Here is a 19,548-nt window from a genome sequence, read left to right as displayed (position 1 = left end):
ATAGACTATCATTTCTGCAGACAGATTATCATTTCCAACAGACAGACTACTACGGACAATCTTGCAAACTGCTTTTTGAGACACTGTTTGCCGAATCTGAATCGGGCCTTTCTGCGGATAGACTATCATTCCCTGCAGACAGATTATCATTTCCGGCAGACAGACTACTACGGACAATCTTGCAAACTGCCTCTGTAAGCCATCTAGGATGAAATGCATAATGAAAATTTACCACCTTGCACTATTATAGACTAATTTTTATTGGAGGAGGTGTGTGTGTGTGTGTGTGTGTGTGTGTGAGGATGTTGTGATGAGCTGGATATTGGGAAGTGTTGGTTGGAAGAGTGAGTTTTGATTGTTTGTATTTACGGATATGTGATGATATGTGAATTTATGATACTGTATATCCCAGGATTTAAAGGTTTTTAGCTCTGTTTGCTAATATAATGTTTCTTGTCCATTTCTCCTAAGATCATCTCCCTGATTCTCTATGATGACATTGTCCACTGGAAAAAAAATATTGAACCCTTTTCAAAATACTGAACCCTTTAAACCTTGAACTAGAACTGCATTGGATTAGCTCAAAGGCCCCCAACCTTTTGAGTACCAGGGACAAGTTCTGTGGAGAGAGGTTTTTCCAGGGACTGGAGAAGGCCTAGTTCTGTATGCTGCCTGCATCCTATAGATGGGGCTTCACTTGTTTACATGGCCCAATTTCTGTCATGCCATGGACCATTGCTGGTCCATGGATGGGAGGTTGGAGACCCCCTGCATTAGATAATCTTTTTAGGGGGTAATGTACATTTGCTTCTTCCTCCACCTCTTGGCAGCATTGACTATGGTATTTTCTGAACCACATCAGGGACTAGGATTAGGGGGACCATTTAGCAGTGGTTCCACTCCTTTCTCAGTGAACAGTTTTCAGTCATACTAGTTGAAGAGGAGAGGCCATGGATGCAAACCTTCAATGAACCTGTCTTGCAGGAATCAGATCTTTCCCCCTTGTTCCTTAACATTTGTAGTATATGAAATGTCTGGCCAGAATTATCTGACACTTTGGGATGTATTATTATCAGTATCCTGATGACACCCAGCTTTACATTACCCCTCTAGGTTATGGGAGATGTGGTTGATATTTTACTTCAGTGCCTGGAACAAGCTGAAATTAAAACCAAAAAGGATAGAAGCACGGTTGGTTCATTGAGATTCTCTTTTGACACCAATGTTATCTCTGGACAGACAAGCACTACCCTTGAAGGAGTAGATTTCTAATGTGGACAACCTTCTGGATCCATGGTTCTTATCTGAGTAGCAGGTGATTAAACAAGCCTTTAAATGCCCAGCTTCAGCTGATGCACTGATTGTGTTTTATGAAGGAGGACCTGACTATAGTAACCCAAGCCTTTATTACCATCCAAGATGTTCTATATGGGGCTAATTTTAAAGGCTACTTGGAAACTACCACTGGTTCAGCAAGTAATAACTTGTCTTCTAATTGACGCTCAGTTCTGTGAATATGTGAAGTTTTTTTCAATGACAGGATCATTTGTTTAGAAAAGCCTTTTGATGCAGATAAGACCATCCCTTTCATTGATGACTTTCGGGAAATGTTAAAAACTGAGCTGTTTCAAAGACTTTTTAATCTGTTAAGTGAATTTTGTAATCTATATTTTTTTTACTATTTTTATTTATTAAATTTATATACTTCCCGTCTTATATTGTCCTTCTCTTACTGGTTTTATAATATATTTTGATACTTTAAAAAAATATATATACTGTATTCATAAAGCTCTAATGTATTTATATCATGTTAGATTTTTGAGAATGGTCAGATTGCATTGGGATGTAAATGTAATGGACAAATAAATCAGGTACATTTACATATTGTAGTAAATGCTCTCTCATATTTTCATAATAGGTGAAGCAGCTATAGGGGTTCAAACTCATCTTAATTAAATACAGTTTTCAATATTTTCTCTCTCATCCCTCCCTGCTCATCCCCGCCATCCAAAGCTCACATATAAGATGTGTTTGGCATATGGGAATTATGACACTATTTTCAAAAGTATGTCAATGATTTTCTTCGAAACCTTATGATGGTTAGCATCCTGTTGGAATATTGGGATCAGGAAGTTAAGGGATCCATACTTCACAATCTCTAATTTCAATTTTCAATTTTGTAACTTTAAAATCCCATTATGTCATTGTAAAGATTCAGTATTTCTAATTCCAAATGGATTCTGCATACAGTTTTTTTTTTTCGTTTTCCGTATTAAGGCAGGAAATGGTGATGCATTTTAATGTGGGCACTGTGTTACTCAATGGGAAACTAGTCAGCTGAAGGCAGTTTGTCTCAGTTATCTTCTAACAGTACCAGGAGGCTGGACTATAAGACCTCTATGGTCCCTTCCAACTCTGTTCTGATAAAATGGATTCTGATTAAAAACGCGTATATGTTATTCATTTTTGTAATGCATTGCAACCATAAAGCATGGCATAGGCCAACTTCATTTAAAGAAACATGTACAAGTGTATGCAGATCAGTAATTCACCCAACAGAAGTTATTATCATTGAGATAGATTGGTTTATTTCCAGTGAACAGAAGTGGGCTTCAAGAGCTAAATTCTTGGAATCTGGTGTGAATAGCTAGAATTTTAGTGAACAGGGCAAGAACATTCTTTTTAATATTCTGAAATAACACCATTGTGTGATATAGAACTATGTAGCATTTTGATTTTGAAGGGGAAAGTTGTTATGGAGTAGGCATGGATGCACACATACCAGATGCTGGCAACTCCCTAAACCAAACATGTATTTTCCTGGGATTGTGCTGCAACTGCAGAGGATAACCGCGCTGTGCCAGGAAAAGGTGTGGCTGCTTTAAGGAGCTGCCAGGAGGTGCTGCATGAATGCTCCTGTATGTTCCAAAGCAGCTCTTTCTCTGAATTTGACGTGCTCCACAGCCATAGTACTGAAGAATCTGCTAGAGACCATTTAGCAACTTATTGCAAGTGATTTTGTACATCAGGACCATCTTTTTCATTGTGAAATATAAGCTGAGATTCCTAGTGTTCAAAATGTTCACAATTTCTTGTGCACAACATTTATTTATTTGAATTGTAGCTGTATCTTCCTATAAACCCTTTTCTAAAAGTACTTTCAGACATTATATAGACATTATATAGACAAACACAACTTTATTTATTATTTATATTCGTATGCCGCCCACTCCAATCGGACTCAGGACTGCTAACTTATTGTGAGGTACTAGACTTTTGTCAAGGGGAAATACAAAATAAAATCAAAAGAGCAACTGGTTGTCAATGGTTTTCTTTTTTTACAGTTAAATTTTTAAAATAATTTAAATAGGCAAGAGTTTATGGTAGGAATTTCAAATTCGTGTTGTCAGGTCATAGTCACATATCGTGATATTTTTCCTCCTTGCGCAGCAGCAGTAAAAAAAAGCAAATTCCATGCTTGGCATGATTAGGAAGGGAATCGAAAATAAGTTGGTAAGTGTTGTATTACCTCTGTACAAATCGATGGTGAGACCACACTTGGAGTACTGTGTACAGTTCTGGTCACCGCACCTCAAGAAGGATATAATGGAATTGGAAAAGTTGCAAAAAAGGGCAACAAGAATGATCAAGGAAATGGAGCACCTCCCTTATGAAACCAGGTTGTAACACCTTGGTCTCTTCAGCCTTGAAAGACGGCGTTTAAGGGATGACTTGATCGAAGTGTATAAAATCATGCATGGGATAGAAAAGGTGGATAGAGAAAAATTATTTTCTCTATCACACAATACTAGGACAAGGGGGCACTCCCTAAAGCTCATAGGTAAGAAAGTGAGGACAAATCAAGGGAAATACTTCTTTACCCAGAGAAGTTTATGGAATTCACTTCCAGAAGAGGCTGTGACAGCTGTCAGCCTTGATAGCTTCAAGGCAGGATTAGACAGATTCATGGATGTCAAGTGTATCCGTGGTTATTGAAACGGATGTCCATGTGCCGCCTCTATGTTGGTTGAAGCAGGCAGGATTCCCTTGAGTATCATTTGTTGGGGGTAAGGGGAAAGGGAGGGTCTTGGCTTCTCTTTCTGCTCAAGATCCCCATGGACAATTGGTGAGCCACTGTGTGATACAGAATGCTGGACTCGATGGGCTTTGGCCTGATTCAGCATGGCTCTTCTTATGTTCTCCCTCACTAAGTGGGGTGTGGCCAGCATGTGACATATCCAGACCTCATACCGCGAGTTTGACAACCCTGATTTATGGTATTGAATAAGACTGGTTTTGAAACACAATGGTGTACAAATGGTGAACATTCAATTATATAAATTTTACCCAAAATGACCAAGTAGAAGAATGTCTGATAAAGTGTGCTAAAATTTAGTTATAATATACAGATTGAAACAATTGGGAAATATGTGCTTGAGATGATTGAAATTAACCTTGTGTTTATACTATTAAATAAGAGTATAAAGGCACTTCAAATTTATATTGGAAATATGAACAGCAGAAAGGGACATTTTGGCATACTTAGTGGAAGTTAGAAAATTTTGGATTCAGATATATACACCAATTCAGAAGATTAAAAAAATTAAAAGGCAACTGAAACCAGAAATCTTTCTCTTGGACTGATGGAGAACAGTTGGAAAAAACATCACGGGGTGTTATTTTTGTATATGATAACTGGAGTAAGATACTTGTATGCATAAAGATGGAAAGAGTTAGCAATAACTACAGTAGAAGAATGGTTGGTGAAGGAGATGGAACTTGCTGAGATGGCCAAATTGATTTTGATTCAAAAAGGAAAATACATTTATTATTGCCTGGAAACTCCCTATGGATTTTTTGCATAAAATAGAAAAAGATTAACTTAAAATTTATTAATGTGATGATTAGGCAGGATAGATTATAGAAAGAAGACAGTAATGCTATAACTTTATAGAGCGAGGTAAATTTATAAATCTGCCTATAACTGTTGTAAAGAAAATTGGAATCTATTTCTTTTCTTTCTTTCTTGCACTTTTAGCTTTCTGACTTTTTCTCCCTCCATTTTATGTTAACTTATATTAGTTTTTAATCTTTTTTTTTAAAAAAAACCATTGTATATTATTTTACAGAATTCCATGCAGAAAATAACTTTTTAAGAAATGTGTGAACAAAGTTTACTTTTAGAGAACAAAAAAATATTAGAATGAACCTGTAGGATATGATGATATTAAAGTGGAAAACTAGCTACAGATGCATCTTACTTGGGACTATACACTATTTTGTTGCCATCCCCCAAAGTAATTTATAATAGATCCATTAAAACAACTATGTGAATTAAAGAACATGCCCCCTTTGGTTATAATAGTTTTCTTAATGAAAAGGAAGGGTTTTATTATAAACAAGTCAGTCTCCATTCATTCATTCATTCATTCATTCATTCATTCATTCACTCACTCACTCACTCACTCACTCACTCACTCACTCACTCACTCACTCACTCACTCATTCATTCATTCATTCATTCATTCAATATGCCACCCAACTCCCGAAGGATTCTGGGTGGCTTATAACAAAGACATCTAAAAAACAGTTAAACAATTTAAAACCCCTTTCTAAAAAAACATTGATATATTTTGTGGCCGGATCTAAAGATGTAACATTAATGATTGTAGCATTCACTTAATGACTGCAAATTTGCTTAACTGCTGCAAAAATTATTATGAAATTGGACTGGTCACATTTTGGAATGCTTAACAATTTTGGCATGACTTAAAAACTGTGATTTTGAGGTTGATTATGATTAGACGTTGAGGGCTACTTCTATCTAGCTTTTTCTATTTATTTCTGTTAAAAACCAAAATTACTTTCCTTTCTAAAATGCATTTGTTCATATATGTACAGTGGTACCACGACAGTCATCGTTAATTGGTTTAAAGAGGAACAATGAGTACCAAAAATGTTGAGTACCAACCAGAGTTTTCCTATACGGAATAATGTAGTGAATCACACCAACGTGAGCAGTTCTAGCTTGTGTGTTGAGTACCAGGACAAAATGTGTTGAGTAATACATTCAATGAGTTTCAAAGCAGTTGAGTATCAAGGTACCACTGTATTTTAAAATATTCTGTCAACATGTACCTATGAAAGAGGAGATAGCTGCTCAGGGGAAGAGAGATGGGTAACAGTGGACACAGGTCCTCTTGCCCTTATACAAAGATTTTCTGAGTGGAGTCAAAATCACCTGATCAAAACAGACTGTTGCCTACATAAAGTTCTTTACACCAGAGTAGAATCTTCTGGTTTTTAAAAATAACATTCTGGACTCTGATCAAGACATAAAACTTTAATAATGGAAAATTGGCTACATTCAAGTCAACCCTTTCCCCCCCAGCCTCTCACACAATCTCTTCAAATTCTCATGGAACCCTATGGTTCTGCAGGACATAATTTGAAAAATCCTCTTCTATACGACTCTTTCTACGATCTGTTGCCTTTTGGAATCATCGCAGTCTCTCTGCAATTAATGGCTATAGAATTTAGCAGACCCTTGCTGGTTTTGAGTGTTTTTCCCCATTGTAGCTGGCATGGACATTTGGTGAACGGGAAATATGTTATTTTCAATATTTATGCAATTGTGACCATCTGGCTTTCTTTTGAATCATTTTTTTCCAGCTTACAAGCAATTGTATTTATTTTTTTTAATGGATGCTTAGCTGATCATTTAATTAGCCTATTAACTAATTAACTTAACAGCACCTAGACAATCTGGTTTGATCTGAAAAAGTTAAAAAGGTTTAGGACAGGTTGATATTAGCATAGGAGATAATCAGGAAATCCTGGGGATGTGGGCTAGACTGAGAAGTGGAAAAAGCACCCAAGGCAAATTATTTGCATATTACTACAAAGGAAATGACATGAATATGTCCATGACATCACCAGCAGTTGTGCCGTTACTGTGTTTCATCCTATCATACTGGCATAATCACATTAGTTGTTTCTTATATCTGTTTCAATAAACAGTTGTAGTATTCAGACACATTGTACAATACTTTCCAAATTAAAAAGAATTCAATAATATCAAATAATTTCTCAATATCTAGATATGTGATACTTTTTAAATGTAGGATGGGCTTTGTAACATAATAGAGCAACGTCAGGTAGTGTATCCCTTGTGGACAATGGATATTTGATCATAGACATTGAGCTCAGTATGTGATCAGTCTTGCCACTGTCCAATTTTGCACCTGTGTTGTCATTTCAGAACAAACCTCAGCATATACAAGGACCTTAGCAATGAGGTCATCTTCACACTTGGCATTGCAAGTGTACTGATTTTCATACCTGGTTGAGAGCAGGTTCAAGTTTACGAGGTGTTGATGTTTTCCATGGATGGCAATTTGTTTGCTCATAGGTGTTGAAAGGCCTTCTAAATGCAGATGTGTGTGTAGGCCTGCTTTAATAAGATACTGCAGCCATTATGTCATGAGCCTGATCTCTGCTGATCTTATGACAAAGGCTATGATGTGGTCACTTTAAAATGTGATGTTAACATTTTGAACCCTGGACAGTTTACCTGTCTAAAATGTTGTGTATACTGACATTGATCTGCCCAAGTCTTAAAGATGGATCTCAAAAGCTCTGTTTTCAGGTCCAATATAAATCTGATTTAGAAGCATAGAAGATTGACGGCAGAAAAAGACCTCGTGGTCCATCTAGTCTGCCCTTATACTATTTCCTGTATTTTATCTTAGGATGGATATAGGTTTATCCCAGGCATGTTTCAATTCAGTTACTGTAGATTTACCATCCACATCTACTGGATGTTTGTTCCAAGCATCTTTCGGTAAAATAATATTTTCTCATGTTGCCCTTATACTATTTGATTGTGTGTTTCAGGATGACCTTATCAGTGGTGGCCCTGCCCGTGTGGATTCCTTCTGCTGAGCACTGTACTTGTCTTGGCTTTCTATTTTAGAGCATTACATTGAGCTGAATTACTGAATTACCAACATATGTTTGATTTACAATTGTTTTTATACATGTATCTTGCACCGTCTTAAACCTTAATCCTTGGCAATTATATCAATCAAGTAATATATCAATTGTTTAGAAATTCTGTTTTTTTTTAAAGTTATTAATGCGGTGACACTAGTAACTGATAAGGAAGACAAGAGAGGTTATGCTTTGGTAGCTTACATCAAAGGCTGCTCCTGTGTGTAGATAGCCTGAAACCAGATGATTTGATCCAAATAGTTATTTGCACCATAGAATTGTAGCAATTCCATGGAAGGAATTGTGTAACCTTCAATCCTTTCAGTGGCACACCTAGCATCTTTCACATCCAGGGTGAGCTGAGTAGCAGCTGTAGGATCTAGACAGACCTAATGTCACCATTCTGAGCCTGCCCTGTAGTACTACAGTTGCATGGCTTTCAGTCAATTGCTAAACAATTGATTGGCACATATGAGCACTGATCCGGCTCCATAGCTATCGCTGACCCTTTGGATAGCCTCCTCGGACAATGCACCTCTTTATTGCTTTCATCTACTCCAGCCTTGATATCCTACAGTAAGACCTCACCTATTGCTGGTGTTACGTTCCAGACCCGGCCGCGATAGGTGAAATCCGCGATGGGGAATTTATTGACTGATAGTACTTATTTAAGTATTTATATTGTAATTGTTTGGTAAGTTTTCATTGTTTTAAGTGTTTATAAACCCTTCCCACACAGTATTTATTTTAGATACAGTATTTAAATACAGTATTTACAATTTTAGATATATATTTTTTGAAAAACCTGCCGATCGAGTTCCACGGGCTGTTTAAATCTGCCGATCGACTTCCTTAGAAACCCGCGAACCAGCGAAGATCCGCGAATGATTTTTCTCATTAATATTTCTTGAAAACCCGTGATGAAGTGAAGCCGCAGTAGGTGAAGCACGGTATAGCGAGGGATTACTGTACTGGATCCTTTCCTGCTAAACCTCAGAATGGTGTTTAGGTGCCAGAAATCAAGGCTCAGGCCTTCATCAGGCTCTGCCAAACATTTGAAAAGATTGCAGTGGCTTTAGCGTGGTAATTTCGCTGTCCTTCCTCAATCCAGGCTTTGGTTCAGAAAGAAGACATTAGGTTATAAATTGTATTTAGAATTGTTGGTGAGGGCGGCCCCTAAAATACTTACATTTCAGTCAGGGATGCTAAGTTGAAAGTTGAATTGGCTTCTACAAAGATTTGAAAATGCTTATTCTTGAAAACCTATTTTATCCACTCTCCTAGATTATTTGGAGTAGACGTTATCATTTCTTTTTTTAAAAAAAGTTTTCTTTATTGTTTTCATACATATATATCTCATAATTTAATCAGTTTACAGATCTTAATCCATCTTCTTTACCTTTTGTAGTTATCTTCAACTCTTTTAGTTCTTACAATTGATAATACAGTATAATACATTTTCTAAATAAAGGAGATCACAACATTTGAGAGGTAACTGTTATTTTTTACAATTTGTACTGCTACTTTGTATTATTATCATTTCTTGTACATGGATAATAATTGTAGCATTTAAAAATATATATTCCCTGTAGATTGCAAACTTTTCCCTAATAGTTTTTTTAATTTCTCTTCCTCTCCAGGAACCTTCAAGATTTACCATGTATAATAGATGCCAACAAGATGAAGGTACGTATTTAAAATATATATATATATCAAAAGACAAATAAACAATGACTCCTTAAACCCATAGCCTTTGTTTTGGACTGATTCTTGCTAGTTCATATCACAGCCCTGATTTTTATAGCTTTTAAAAAACAACAACTAACAAGCATGTAAATACATTCAGTGCAAGCCCTATTTTCTAATCTAGTGGCAATGCTGATATTCAGTCATTACCTTAGACCAGTGTTTCCCAACCTTGGCAACTTGAAGATATTTGGACTTCAACTCCCAGAATTCCCCAGCCAGCATTTGCTGGCTGGGGAATTCTGGAAGTTGAAGTCCAGATATCTTCAAGTTGCCAAGGTTGGGAAACACTGCCTTAGACATATGATAAGACTTTTGCTTTTGAAGAGTAGCTGTTCTCTGCTACAAATCAGAAAATAGACTTTGTCAACTGAAGAAGAAATCAGACATCAACACAATTTATTCTTCATGTATGAATTGATTCAGGATGATGTATGTTTCCAAAGCATAGCTACCTTAAATATATAACTATATTTCCTGTGATCTTTGGACTTTGACTTCCAAGCTAATGGTGTAGGATCAGATTCTGTTAGATTTACAACCTTAGCAGCTGTAAATCACTTTCTAAAAATGTATAAAGTTTTTATACATTTTTATATAAGGTATTTTATATATACACTTTTATATCAAGTATAAAGCCGGACTAGAAAACCTCCAGGTCTATTCTGATTCCGAATTCTAAGAGATTTAACATGGAAACACAATGTAGAGGCAAGCTTCTAATTTGGCGCCCTCTGCTGCTGCTTTTCAGCAAACACTTAAAATGTCAAGAGATCCCATCTACAGGTAGTCCTTGCCTTGCAACCATTCATTTAGTGACATTTCAAAGTTACAGGCAGTATTAGAAAATGTGATTAATGACGATGTTTGACACTTACAACCATTGCAGCATCCTCGTGGTCATGTGATCATAATTCAGATGCTTGGCATCTGTCATGTATTTAGGTTGTAGTGTTCTGGGTCGTTTTTTGCGACCTTCGGACAAGCAAAGTCAATGGGGAAGCCAGATTCACTTAACAACCCTGTTACTAACTGCAGTGATTTATTTACGAATTGCAAGAAGCCTCGTAAAATGGGGCAACATTCACTTACCAAGTATCTTGTTTAGCCGCAGAAATTTGGGGATCAGTTGTAGTCAGTTGTAGTCCCCCAAATGTGGGGGTTGGTTGAGGACTACCTGTATATATATATATGATGGCGAACCTTTTTTTCTTTGGGTGCCAAAAGAACGTGCATGCATGCTATTGCACATGCACGAGTCCCCACGCCCATAATTCAATGCCTGGGAAGGGCAAAAACAGCTTCCCCTGCCCCCTGGAAGCCCTATGGAGGCCGGAAACATCCTGTTTCCCAACTTCTAGTTGACACGGTAGGCTCATGTTTCACCCTCCCTAGGCTCCAAAGGCTTCCCTGGAGCTGACGGAGAGTAAAAATGCTCTCTTCCATCCCCCCCGAAGGATCTCTGGAAACCAAAAACACCCTTCCAGAGCCTCTCTGCAAGCCAAAAATCAGCTGGCCAGCACACACACGCATGTTGGAGTTGAGCTAGGGCCAGTGGATATGGCTCTGCGTGCCACCTGTGGCACCCGTGCCATAGGTTGGCCATCACCATAGTAGATAGTTATAGTTTATTAAATTTGTATGCCGCCCCTCTCCGAAGACTCGGGGCGGCTCACAGCATAACAGAAATATAATACACTACAAATCCAATAATAAAAATTAAATCAATTTAAGAAAGCATTAATAACATAATAAAATCCCTAACTATGCAATCATACACATTCAACCTAATCTAACATACAGTAAGGCCAAAACCATAATAAAAAAGGGGGCAAAGATGGTAATTATCCCCATGCCTGGCGACAAAAGTGGGTCTTCTTCAGCATTTTACGGAAGGCGAAGAGGGTGGGGGCTGTTCAAATCTCTGGAGGGAGTTGATTCCAGAGGGCCGGGGTCACCACAGAGAAGGCTCTTCCCCTGGGTCCCGCCAGCCGACATTGTTTGGTCGAGGTGACCCGGAGAAGACCAACTCTGTGGGACCTAATCGGCCGCTGGGATTCGTGCGGCAGGAGGCGGTCTCGGAGATGTTGAGAGGTCTTGTCCATTAAGATCATTAAGTATAATTCAGATTGGAATATGAGTTCACGCGCAGAAGATTCAGGGACATATCCATAGAGACTGTGAATGGTCCTGAATGTGTTTTCTAGGAAGCTGTTTATAAGAAAATTGAAGGGTGACCATTGAATTTTTATTTCAAAGGAACCTGTTTATATACCTTTATTTAGTTAATGAAGCTGAAAGGACTTCAAGAGTGACTTCTCAGTCAAAAGTTACCCATAGTGTCGTTAAAAATTAGAAACCCTCCAATACTACACTCCTATATTTTACCCAAAGAACTTATAAAAATCAATGAATAGCAAAATGTATCAACGATCCATAAAAGCACCTAATCTTTTCTCTCTCTTGCCACTGGTAGCTATGAAGAGGAAGCAAGCTTGAGAAAATGTCATAGCATAATCATATCAGATCCCACTTTTGTTATTGTTACGGAACACAGTTGGGGAGTTTCCTTTAACATCTGTCTCCAGAATTATACAAACTTGCAAACAAGCCTTCACATACCGTGACATCCGTCTTTGTCTTTTGAACTTTTCTTTCTTTCTTTTTTCTTTTGCAGGCAGCTGGATCTTATGGAAGAGGTTGTGTGGAACTCTGCTTTAGTAGATGAGCGGATAGATCTCTTCGGTTCATTCTTCATCTGAACCTTTGTTAGCCATGAATAACCTTCAGATGTCCCACCATGTCTTGACAGATGTAAACTAAACTGTTCAGAGACATTTCCTGCCATGAACAGAACTGCTTGACAATTACTTTTTAGCATAGAACTACAAAAGATCTGATGCCTGTAGCACGACTATGTGGAAAGTTTTCACAGAGGAAGAGACGTCTGTGAAGTTAGAACAGCTGTGGAAAAATGGGAGCACCTGAACTTTAAAAAGCACAGCACTGGATACACTTCATGTGCCTGTACAGCTTTCAAGTGAACTAGTACCTAAGACCTCTGGTGACAAAATGGACTCTGGAGATATAGCTGTAGGGCAAAATGCTACCTCAAGAACCGGAGAAGCAGCAAAAGTATCAAGCAGATGGAGGCAGGAGCATTCGGCTAATGTGAAGATGGGTAGCCTGGAAGGCCAGGCACCAATCGATCCAGAACAGATGGGAAGCCCTGCGTCGTCTCAGCTCTTTAGTTCTGGGAAAGGGGGGTCACCGAGCAATGCAACCCAACAAATCGCAGACAAGCAATACCCTCAGCAGCTTCCAAGTCCATACTCCTGCCCGCACTCGCTTTCATTTCCACAGCCACCGTTGCCACAAGGTTTCTTGCACAATCTGAAGCCGCGGCAGAGCCTGGAAGGCCACAAATGGCAATTTTCTGGCCCTCTTCAGCCAGTTGCCTCCGAGGACTTGTTTTCTTTTCACATGCATGGCCATAGTGGGAGTTTCTCCAGAAAGAAAGTGTCCAATCTTAACCCTGCTTACAGCCAGTACTCTCAAAAATGTATAGAGCAATCCTCAGAAGACAGTTATAAGAAAGAACATAAACCCAAAAAGCCTGGCAAATACATTTGCCCCTACTGTAGCAGGGCTTGTGCCAAACCTAGTGTACTTAAAAAGCATATAAGGTCCCATACAGGGGAACGGCCCTACCCTTGTGTCCCTTGCGGTTTTTCATTTAAGACGAAAAGCAATTTATACAAGCACAGGAAATCCCATGCCCATGCCATCAAAGCGGGACTTGTCCCTTTCACGGAATCTGCTGTGTCTAAGTTGGACCTAGACAGCAGTTTCATTGACGTGGAAGCCGAGATACATTCGGACGGGGAGCAGAGCACCGATACGGATGAAGAGACGTCGTTACTCGTCGAAAGTTCTGACAAGCTGAGCCCAGTTCCGCAGATTCCATTGGACATTGCAAGCGGAAGCGGCTTTCACGGGTCCCTAGAAGAATCCTTAGGAGGCCCAATGAAAGTCCCCATTTTGATTATTCCCAGAAGCGGGATGCCCTTGCCCTGTGAAAGCTCCCTGCATGTTGGGACTGACAATCTGCAGAACCCATTAAACACGAAGTCCGATGACTCTCACACAGTTAAGCAACGCCTTGCCTTGAGGCTGTCTGAGAAGAAAGGACAAGATTCTGACCAGTCGTTAAATCTACTGAGCCCGCATAGCAAAGGAAGCACCGACTCTGGTTATTTTTCACGCTCGGAAAGTGCAGAGCAGCAGATAAGCCCACCAAACACCAATGTGAAATCTTACGAGGAAATCATCTTTGGGAAATTCTATAGGATTAATCAAAGGACTGCACAACCATTAGCGACAGCCAATCAAGATTGTAATTCGATGGGTAGGAAAGGCAAGATGGAGCCACTACCTCTTGTAAACCCTAGATTAGATATTAGCTTGTCCGAAGAGCGAATGTCTCCAAATAATGAAGCACTAATGGACCCTGGCAACATGAGCACTATGAAAAATAGCCAGGTCTTTGATAACTGCAGTTCAGAATCCAAACAGTTGCAAATTGTTACGTCATCCATCAAAAATGAATCAAGCCTTTATCCAGGAAGTCATTTGGGTGATGCATCTCTGCTCCTAGAACCTTCAGCAGATACAAACCCACTGATTAGAAGCAACTCCATGCCCACGTCATCTGCAACAAACTTGAATGTCCCATCATCTTTGAGAGGAAGCCATTCATTTGATGAGAGAATGACGGGTTCAGACGATGTGTTTTATCCTGAAACTATAGGAATACCCCATCAACGAATGTTAATAAGACAAGCAGCCTTTGAGCTTCCTTCGTTGCAAGAAGGACACTCAGATTCAGAGTACCATGGAAGAATGGGGAAGAACGTAATGATTGCTTCCATTCGATCCCCCGTTGGAGAAAAAGGGCCAGGCATGAGAGAAAAGAAATTGCCAGCAGGGGAGAGACATATTTACGAGAGTGACTCTTCTGGGAAGCACTATGGAAAGTGGGACGACTATGGAATTATGAAGCAAAGTTTCAGTGGTTCAAAACAAAGTGGAGAATTCTATACCGAATCGCCTGCACAGTTGCAGACAATGTCTTCCACATACGGCATTGTATTTGAAAACCGAAAGCGTAGGATCCAGAAGAGTGTTGGGGATGAGGAAGACACACCATCGTTATGCAGTGGGGTTGGTAGCAATTCCATGACTGGTGATTTTGACCCAAAATCACAAACCCAGGATGGATCGAGGAGTGGATATGCTATGCAAAGCCATGATAGCGCTGCTCATTGTCATTCAGAGCGCTTCGAGATGTGTAGACCCCGTTTACAATCGTGCAGTCCAACCACTAGTTTAGAAGAATGCTCTTCGGCTGCCGATCAAGAAAAAGCTGCGGAGTCTCTGAGCAGAAAAGGAAATGTCATTTCTGTGATTCAGCATACAAATTCCTTGAGCCGGCCAAATTCATTCGAAAGATCTGAATCTACAGAGCTTGTTACTTGCCAGCAAGAGAAAAGCTACTTGACATCTGAAAGTTTTGAAAGTGAGGTTGCGGAATTCCCAATGAGCCCAGAGAGAGTCCAGCAGATAGAAAATGCCGATGTGGCTAGCAAACAGCCTTCCTCACTGCAGCCTTTTCAGACCTACATGCAACCGAGGCTGGTTCGTCAACATAATATACAGGTCCCCGAAATCCGCGTCACCGAGGAGCCAGATAAACCTGAAAAAGAGAGAGAGGTCCCAGTGAAAGAGCCAGAAAAGCCTGCAGAAGAATTCCAGTGGCCACAAAGAAGCGAAACCTTGTCCCAGCTCCCAGCTGAAAAGCTACCTCCTAAGAAGAAACGCTTGCGTCTTGCTGACATGGAACATTCCTCTGGAGAGTCCAGCTTTGAATCCACAGGAACTAGCCTGTCTCGCAGCCCTAGCCAAGAGAGCAACCTGTCTCACAGTTCGAGTTTCTCAATGTCTTTTGAACGAGAGGACAGCGTCAGGTTCATAACGTCAACCAAACAGGATGAGTTGGTCAAGCAGCCTGAATTTTTGACTGTCCCAGCGGGTGCTTACTCTCTTTCTGTCCCTGGACATCATCACCAACAGAAAGAAATGAGGCGCTGCTCCTCAGAACAGATGCCGTGTCCTTACCCTGCTGAAATCCCTGAGATACGGAGCAAATCTTTCGATTATGGGAATCTGTCTCATGCTTCTCCAGCAGGCATGGCTTTGTCTCCAGTGAGAGAAAGGAAGAAGTGCTTTTTAGTTCGCCAGGCTTCTTTCAGCGGCTCCCCAGAGATTCCCCAGGCTGATCCAAGCCTGGAACAAAATATAAAGCAAGAGCAAACAGAACACGGGCATGCCGGTCTTCGATCTTCCCAAACTTCTTGGTCTCATTCCTCCTTTTCTCTTCCTTCAGATGACTCCAGGAAGCAAGCTACTGGTTCTTGTCCCCCACGAAGTTTATCACCGCTTTCGCACTTCTCACTCCCCCAAGCACCTTATATTCTAAGCAAATATCCAGCAGAACAACAGCATCTATTTGCACTGCAAGAAAAAGTTCCCTTTTTCCCTCTCCACAATACTCTACTGCAGTTCCCCTACCCATCCGTGTGCATGGTTCACCTGCCATCTCAGCCCTTGTGGCCTCCGGAAATTTCACAGGCCCCCTTTCCACATCACTTTGTACAGCAACTTCAAAAATCTTATTCTAAGCAACCTTTCTCCATGGAAAGCCACCCAGGCTGCCACTTGGAATATGCTCAAGAGCACATTCGCAAGAAACCTGATTATGTATGTACTAAAGAGCAACCTTACCAGCGTTACTCAGGAACATCTGGGCAGTATTCTAAAAATGCACTTGCAATTTACCAGCCAGATTGTAGCATTAAATCAACTGATACCTCTTCTGAACAGCAGCTACAGGTGAATTTTGAAACCCAGAATATTGAACCTGTTCAGTCATTACCGGGCACCGTTGTTCCTGTTAGACTCCAGACCCACGTGCCGTCCTATGGTAGTGTTATGTACACAAGCATTTCCCAGATTCTTGCTCAAAGCAGTACCCCTGCTATCGTCATCTGCAAAGTAGATGATACTCTTTCTCAAAGGACATTAGCAACAAGCTCATCCATGCATGGAATAGGGTTTAACATAGCACAGATGTTAAACCAACATGGAGGGCTGGAAAAATATCCCTTGTGGAAAGTACCACAGACTCTGTCACTCAACTTAGACTCTTCTATCCCATTATGTTTGACCTCTAGTTCAGACACTGCCTCTACTCTAGGTGGAAACAAGCGTATGCTTTCGCCAGCGAGTAGCTTGGAGCTCTTTATGGAGACCAAACAACAGAAGAGAGTCAAAGATGAAAAAATGTATGGACAGATTGTTGAGGAGCTAAGTGCTGTAGAACTCACTAGTTCAGATATAAAGAAAAGTTTCCCCAGACCACAGAAGCCCCAGCTGGTTAGGCAGAGTTGTACCACTGAGTCAAAAGAAAGGGGGCAGTCTCCCTTGCTCTGTTCTCCATTATCGTCATCATCTCAAGATTTACCAGGTAGCAAGCCATCTCCCGCTGAGTCTTCCCCATTGAACAAGGATAAGTTTTCTAGTTTTGATTCTGCTTCACCTGGGCAAAAGTCTAGTGGCACCTCTGAAGGCAGGGAATCCCCAGAAGACCTGGATGTGGATGAAACATCCTCAGATATGTGCCTAAGCCCAGAGAGGTCTTTGGTATCTCCAGGAGAAAGTCAGATGGAAGACCAATCCAAACCACAAAAATTGCCATTTGGTATGCTGGTACAAATGGCATCTCAACCCAGTGAAAAAGCGGCGACTTCAACCATTCTCCTGACAGACCTTGCTGACATCCAGCACATTTTGAAATTCCCTAGTTTGCGCACTACCACGACAGTGAGCTGGTGTTTCTTAAACTACACAAAACCCAGTTTCATTCAACAAGCAACCCTAAAATCATCTGTTTATGCTTCATGGTGCATTAGTTCGTGTAACCCAAACCCATCGGGACTGAGTACAAAGATTACCCTTGCACTCCTGCGCTCCAAGCAGAAAAGCAGCACAGAAATCTATACACTGTCTCCAATGCACAGGCCTGGAATGGGAAAGCTGACATCATCAAGTAGATGGAAAGAGTTTGCTCAGGTAATTCGCCAATTCTTAAAAGATCTATGGGTTTTAGTTAGATTTTCCATTACATAGAAAAGTGCAGTGCAGGAGGGACATTTCAGCGTAATGCTTCTGGAATAGTTCCCCAACATATTAATGATTTTGTTGCTTTATTCTAGGAGGATTTTTCAAATCTATGAGTAAGAGTTAGTAGGAAAGTGGCATCACAATTATGGATTGTTTCTGAAAAACCTTGTGGGGACTTAACATTTTCCCATTATTATTATTTTTCAAAATAAATGATTCAAAAGGTTCTATTTTAGAAGAAGAAATTGCATCATCACTGACTACAAAGCACAAATATAAAATGTTAATTTCAAGAGTTTCATAATGTGCCACTTGTTGCATTAACTGATTTTCTGCATCTTTCAACACTGGTATAAATTTTCAGAATGCAAAATGTGTTGAATTCTCATAAGCATAACACATTCTGAAGTAGTATGTGTTAAGTAGTAAGGGTGGCCGTACTACTTTATTTTAAAGTACAGTATTTCTTTGTTTCGTTTTTGCACCTGAGTACTACCAGATAAAATTAAGAATTAAACTACACTGTTGGGATTATGCATGCTTTCATTTTCATTTTCTTATTGGGCCCATTGCAGTAGTGGGCTGCTGCCAGTTTGGACCAGTTTGGGCAAACTGGTAGTTCCGATGATCAGCTGGCCCCATTCACCTGCCCCTGCCCTATCCTGTCCTATATTTCCTTCTTTCTGGCTCAGCTGATTCAGGTGGCACAGTTGATTTCTGTGCCTCCACTGTTCTACTTACCAGGGCTGCCTTAGAAGGTAAACAGCTGAGCTTCAAATTGCTGTATTTTGATTGCTACATGTAAGCATATTAGGCGGGCGTGTGAAGGACGCTAATCACCGAACCAGTTGTTAAACTGGTTGCAGTCCACCACTTGGCTCATTGGCTAAAGAAAATGGAATTAATATTGGATTTGCACCATTGAGATCCAGATTCAGGGATTAAAAATTTCATTCAGTGACATTGGATCAATCAGTCAACCTCTGCCTAGTCTATCTAATGAGATAATCGGGGAATCAAAATAATCATCACATAAACTATCAGAAAGAAAGGAGAATAGAAAGAAAGTTGCTAAAGAATAAATAAAGCCAAGATTAAAATAAAAGAACATATAGCAGTGATGGGGAACCTTTTTTATCTCAGGTGCCGAAAGAATGTGCGCACGCACTATCACGCATACATGAGTGCCCAAACCCATACTCCGAAGACCCATACGAGTCTTCGGAGAGGGGCGGCATACAAATCTAAATAATAAATAAATAAATACTTCAATGCCTGGGGAGGGCGAAAACAGCTCCCCCCCCCGAGGCCAAAAACGGCCTGTTTCCCAACTTCTGGTGGGTCCAGTAGGCTCGTGTTGTGCCCTCCCCAGATTTCAAAGGCTTCCCTGGAGCCAGGGGAGGTTAAAAATGCCCTCTCCCATTCCCCGGGAGGCTTTCTGAAAGCCAAAAATGCCCTCCGAGAGCCTCTGTGCGAGCCAAAAATAATCTGTCTGGCACACAAATGAACGTTGGAGCTGAGCTAGGACAATGGCTCACGTACCCTGTGCCATCTGTGGCACCCATTTCA

At 40.2% G+C, this 19,548-nt stretch overlaps 1 protein-coding gene across 6 annotated transcripts in view; it reads left to right on the top strand.

Annotated features, from left to right (window-relative positions):
- The window catches only part of HIVEP2 (HIVEP zinc finger 2), a 180,107-nt gene that overhangs the window by 145,824 nt on the left and 14,735 nt on the right, over window positions 1-19,548 (top strand). For all 6 annotated transcript variants that reach the window (XM_070733644.1, XM_070733641.1, XM_070733642.1 and 3 more), the window contains 2 exons: window positions 9,633-9,678; window positions 12,416-17,928. In XM_070733644.1, coding sequence (XP_070589745.1) covers window positions 12,811-17,928 — 5,118 coding nt within the window. In that variant the 5' untranslated portion in view covers window positions 9,633-9,678; window positions 12,416-12,810. The remainder of the gene's footprint in view (window positions 1-9,632; window positions 9,679-12,415; window positions 17,929-19,548) is intronic.

This window comes from Erythrolamprus reginae, chromosome 1 (assembly GCF_031021105.1).
Source record: "Erythrolamprus reginae isolate rEryReg1 chromosome 1, rEryReg1.hap1, whole genome shotgun sequence".
NCBI lineage: Eukaryota > Metazoa > Chordata > Lepidosauria > Squamata > Dipsadidae > Erythrolamprus > Erythrolamprus reginae.
This window is presented reverse-complemented; position numbering and strand designations above follow the sequence as displayed.